This window comes from Galeopterus variegatus, unplaced genomic scaffold (genome assembly GCF_000696425.1).
Source record: "Galeopterus variegatus unplaced genomic scaffold, G_variegatus-3.0.2 Scaffold4601, whole genome shotgun sequence".
NCBI classification, from domain to species: Eukaryota; Metazoa; Chordata; class Mammalia; order Dermoptera; family Cynocephalidae; genus Galeopterus; species Galeopterus variegatus.
Genome location: NW_007730712.1, coordinates 151,267 through 157,206, shown reverse-complemented (window position 1 = coordinate 157,206; position 5,940 = coordinate 151,267). Strand labels below are relative to the sequence as shown.

General features: G+C 41.2%; 1 protein-coding gene across 1 annotated transcript in view; it reads right to left on the bottom strand.

Annotated features, from left to right (window-relative positions):
• Positions 1-5,101, bottom strand: part of MSRB2 (methionine sulfoxide reductase B2) — a 19,380-nt gene extending 14,279 nt beyond the window's left edge. The window contains exons 1-2 of the mRNA XM_008587934.1: positions 5,035-5,101; positions 765-865 (exon numbers count right to left, since the gene is read on the bottom strand). Of these exons, the coding sequence (XP_008586156.1) occupies positions 765-865; positions 5,035-5,101 (168 nt within the window). The remainder of the gene's footprint in view (positions 1-764; positions 866-5,034) is intronic.
• Positions 5,102-5,940: the final 839 nt, after the last annotated feature.

Here is a 5,940-nt window from a genome sequence, read left to right as displayed (position 1 = left end):
GGGGTGGGGGGGGGGGGGGGGGGGGGGGGGCGTGATGAGAGAGGAGAACGAACAGGGCAGTAAAAGGGAAGGCAGCCCAGGGTATGTGAGAGCCAAAGGGCACAGATCAAGAGGAAAAATGGCTGGATTTGAGGATGGGATGGGAGGCAAGGGTCAGAGCCTTCTGGACCTTATCAGCCACTGCATCCTTTTCTTTTTCCTTGAAAGCAGTGGGAAGCCACTGCAGGATTCTGAGCTGGGGAGAACTGTGGTCAGATTTGGGCTCTGGAAAAACTTCTTTGGCTGCAGCATGGAGAATGGCTTGGTGAGGAGCAAGAAGGGCTGTGCATGAACAGGTAGAGGCTGTGGACACACAATGAGGGATGACAGTAGCCTGCCAGCACCAGGCAAGAGCAGTGGAGGGGAGTGACATGATATGGGGTTAGTGCGGAGGCAGAACAGACCAACAGGCCATGAGGCCAGAGAGCGATGTGTCTAGGGGAAGGTTTCAGGTTTCTACGACTTGGATTTTCATGTTCCAAGAAGGGGAGTGATGGAGGAGAGGCAGATTTGTGCGGTAGACAATGACGAGCTAGGTTTGGGGGTTTTCTTGGTGTCTGGCGGGTCTGGGAATCCGAACCCTTGACTTTGGTATTATCAGCACCATGCTCTATCTAACCAAGTGAGCTAACCGGCCAGCCCAATGAGTGAGGTTTTGTAGACGGATCTATTCCCATCCCCCACACCCCTAATCTTACCTAATCAGTAGACTGTACACAGCTTACCGGCTCAGTTCCTTTTTCTCTCGTGACATGGAACTGCTCCGGAGTCAGCTTCTTTTGCCACTCACTCTTGGTGACAGATGGCTCACACTTTGTAAGAGACTCTGTGTAGTTAAATGGAAATTTTTTTTATTAAAACAAAAAGGTGCAATGAACTTTTCTTCCTTGGATTTTCTCCTAAAGTACATGATCACCCAGTGGAATATTCCAGTCCTTTCCTCTCTCTCCCACTATGTCATTCTTCACAGGGACCATTTTGTACCAGCTCAGGTACAAAATGCCTTGGCTATTTAATAAAAAATTAGTGATAAGTAGACAGCCAGTTTTCTAGTCCTTCTAGAGCACAGAAGCTAAAGAGGCAGCTGAAATATGGAATAATGCAGAATAAATTTTCCTGAGGTACCTAAGAGTAGAAACTGATCTTGTCTTCCTTGTCTATTTTCAGAGGAGCAGTTCTGGTGAGGATCCAGCTGGGAGCAGTTGAGGGACTGAACAGGAAAGAACCTTGAGCTAGTGAGTTATTAAACTCCTCTTCCAAAATTATGAAGATATCTTTAATTTTGTTTGTCATGGGAAGTCTTTATTAGAAAAGCTCCTTGAGTAGAAAAAAGAAGAGATTCCAATAGCATATTCTCCTCAAAGGGAAACTGAGTCCTACCATAACCTATTTTCATGCTTCATGGTTTTTGACCATATTTTGTTTTCCTTTCTCCTATTCCCCTTGACTTCTTTCTTACTGCTTTTATTCCGGTGAGTGTAAACAAAGCAATAGGATGATACCCTCTTTACCCAAAGGGAGTAGGAAGCCTAACTAAAATAATAAATGTTTTAACCATCCAACACTACATATTTCAAGGATTTTATCATCTGTCCAACTCTTCAACAAACAAATGAGAAAATAGATGCCCAAAGGGCTAGTAACCTGAACACGGCTTTGAAGATAAAATTAAACACCTGTGATGTCAGCACCCATATTCCAAACATGTCAGAAGATTTAAAATTCATTTTTGGTTACACAAAAAATAGTCTGAAATAATCCTTCAGCAAGAAAAGACTTATCTTTACCACCTGTTTATAATATGCACAATACTGTGTTTTTAGTATTGTATGCTATCAATTGCTTATGATTGTTTACGTTTTATTAAAAGGTTTTTTAACCATTAAATACATTAAAAGATATCTTTTCTTAAATATATTTTTTATAAGGCTACAGGGCTTTTTCTTACTATGGAAATACACCTCTGAAATTTTCCTATGGAAATATACATCAGTTATTACATAATTTTTTGGAAACTCATCTTTTTGGGAGCAAAGCAAAATCTATCTTTGTGACAATTATTACTGCTCAATGGCCCTCAGAGTTATCATACAGAATGCCAAGTAATAAATGGAGAAGAAATCACAGAATTTTAAAAATCACCATTTTTGCAACTACCAAAATAATAATTAATTCAAAGAAGAATTATCAGGAGATTCTAAAACCCCTGGGTGAAAGACTGATAGGGAAAAGAATAGCCACACATTCTCAAAATATGACCCCAAAGGTTATTAACTGCAAAGAAGAAAATGTATCTTTACAATGCAAAAACCTAGAAGTCACCTTAACCAAGTAAGCAAAGTAGCATCACTAACAGTGGGACAGTGACATCGTGCCCTCCTGATGTAAGGCACTGAGAAAGATAAACATCACTAGTGCTGTTTTCCTGCCAAAATGTTTAATCTGAGTCTAATCATGAAACAATCACACAAGTAAAAATTGAGGGAAATTCTGCACAAAAACTACCTCCACAACTAAATGCAACGTGTGGCCTTTTGTTGAATTCTGGATCCCAGGGGAGAAAAAATAGCTACAAAAGACATTACTGGGGAAATTTGAATATGGACTATTATTAGACAATGGCGTTGTATTGATGTTCAATTTCCTAAATATGAAAGCTGTCTTGTTTTGTGGAAAAAATACCTTTGGTCTTAGGAGACACATGCTGAAATATTTAGGCATAAAGTGTCATGAAGTCTGCAACGAACTCTCAAACGATTTAGCCAGATAAATTAATAAAGTAGTCCCCCCTTATCCATGGGGGATACGTTCCAAGACCCCCAGTGGATGCCTGAAACTATGTATACTACTGCCCTTTATATACTGGTTTTTTTGATACATAATAGCTATGATAAAGTTTAATTTATAAAGTAGGCACAGTAAGAGATTAACAACAATAACTAATAATAAAATAAATCAAGTATAACAACATACTGAAATAAAAGTTATGTGGATGTGGTCTTTTCTTCTCTCTCTTTCTCAAAATTTCTTATTCTACTATGGTGTACTCACCTATTCTCAAACTGCAGTTGACGAGTAACTGGAACCGCAGATAAAGGGGGACAACTGTATATAAGTAAGTGTGAGTGTGCACATGTGTGAGCACGTGTGTGTGTCTCAATGGTGAGGAGAGAGATGTGGGAAGGGTACATAAAAGCAAGAGGGAACCACATCTGTGTTGTTCTTCCCAATAACCCCTAAACCCGTTTAATCTTGAGGGGAAACATCAAAAGAATCCAGATGAGGGACATTCTGCAAAGTACATGACCAGAACTCTTTAAAACTGTCAAAGTCAAGAAAAACAAGAAATGACAGAGAAATTGTTGTCACATACCAGAGGAGAATAAGGAGACATGATGACTAAATGCAACTGGATTGGATCCGGGAACAGAAAAAGGACATTAGTGGGAAAATGAGTGAAGTCCAGTAAAGTCTATAGTTTAGTTAACAATAATGTACCGATGTCAGTTTCTTAGTTTTGACAAATGTACCATGATGATCAAAGAAGTTAACAAGAGGGAAAACTGGGTGAGGGGTATAAATCTAAAATTATTCTGAAATTAAAAAGCTTATTTTAAAAATTATCTTTGCCATGCCTACACCTGTACCATGAAGCACTACTGGAGAAAATCCTCCATGTGGGGAGATAGTTGTCATTATAAACTCAAAGCTACTAATCTCACTGGGGTCTCAATGAACCATGGTGATCATTATGTTTCCTTAGCCAGCTCTCCTTCCATTTCTCCACCGTGGGTATTTTAAACCTTGTCTATTCTGAAACCATGGTCTCTATCACCTCCCACCTTACTTTTTTTTTTTCTTTCCTTTTTGTCTTTTTTCGTGACCGGTAAGGGATTGCAACCCTCAGTGTTGCGCCCGTACCGCGACCGGCAACGGGATCACAACCCTCAGTGTCGCGCCCGCACTGGTTGAGTGGACCAGTCTCTATATGGGATCCGAACTCTCGGCGGGAGTGCCACCGCACTCCCAAGCGCCGCACTCTACCGAGTGCACCACCAGCCCGGCCCTCCCACCTTACTTTTAACATATGATTTCACTTCTGAGAAATCAAAAGCCACCTCAAAAGAAACCCCTCAGCTTACTGCTACCAAACCATGCCATTTACCTACACCTATACACATCTTTCTTCTGACTTGTATCAATGAAACAAGTGACTGCCTCCTCCTGTCCATGTGGTTTCTTGTCACCTCTGTCCAGCATCCTATCTCCTTTCACCTCTCTAAGGACCCACTGATTGTCCCTCTTTCACCCAAATTATCAAATTCTCACACCCTGCTGGCTCCTGGCCATCTGTACCTAGATATGCTGTCTCCTGGAATGAGAAGAAACATAAAATAAACCTCATTTTCCTCACACAGCCCTTCCCCCAGCTACTATTCTTTTTCTTGTCTCTTTTGTGAAAGGGCTGTCTATACCTCCTCACCTCTCCATCACTCCTCAAAACATGACCTTCTACCCCCAACACTGCACCAAATCTGTTCTCAAGAGAGCTCACTAAGGACTCTCTTCTTAGTAGAACCTATGAACACTTCATCCTCATTTTATGGACTTCTTGGCAGTATAGGACGCTAGTGACATTCTCTTTGTGGTATATTCCATTTCTTTGGCTTTCATGATGCTAAATTCTCTTGCATCTCTAATTTCTCTCTTTCAGTGTCCTTTCCCCACTCTCCTTCCTCTAGCCTTCCCTTGAATACTGGTGCTCTTCAGAAGAGTCTATCTGTCCTAGGCTTTCTTCTATCATCACTTCCTACCTGCTTCCTGGGTGACTTTATCCACTTGAAGTACCATCTACATGATGAGGACTCCCAAACCTATTTTTCTCTCCATCCTAGATCTCTAGTCCATTCCAGACTCAATGTAACCACCTAGATGTCCCATTTCAAACGACATGCACAAAAGGACTTCATGCATCTCCCCCACCACAACTCAAACCTGCTTTTCCTGTCTTTGTGTGCTCAAGCTCATCAACTACACTTTTCACACCAGAAACCCAGGCCATCGTCTATGACTCTTCGCTTTTCCTTGCACCAAATCCTGTTGGTTCTACTTGCTAAGTAACTATGGGATCTGCTCACTCTCACTTCCCCTCTGTCACAACCTTGGACCAGACCACCATTATCTCCAGTGTAGATTGTTACAAAAATCTCCTAATTTTTATAACCTTCTCCTATCTTAACCACTTCTCATTCTTTCTTCTCACTGCCCAAAACTGCTCAACGTGACATAACGCCCTTAAAATCAATCTCAAACTCCTTAAGGTGACTTCCAATCCCTTTGTGATCTGGTCTTGGTTACCACTTTCAACTCCTGTCTTATGCTATGCTTCAGTCATTCTGAACTACAGTCCTCTGAGTCCCCCAGGACACATTATGGTTTCTCTTGTCTCAGCATTTCCATGTTCTGTGTCCTCTGCCCGTCATACTTCTTTCTCTCTCATTTCCTGAGTAACTCCTACTCATCCTCCTTCTGGTCTCTGCTTATGGCCCAGATGTATGTTCCATGTATTCTGCTGTTGCTGGATGAAATGGTCTATAGATCAATTATAGTCAGTTGATTGATGGTGTAGTGTTCAACTATGTCCTTACTGATTTTCTGCCTCTGGATGTGTCCATCTCTTATACAGGAGTGTTGAAGTCTCCAACTACAATAGTGGATCCATCTATTTCTCTTTGAAGTTTTATCAGTTGTTGCCTCACGTAGTTTGATGCCCTGTTGTTAGGTGCACACAAGATAAAGACTGTTATGTTTTCTTGGAGAACTGACTACTTATCATTACTAATGCCTCTCTTTCTCCCTGATAATTTTCCTTGCTCTGAAGTCAGCTCTGTCTGAAACTAA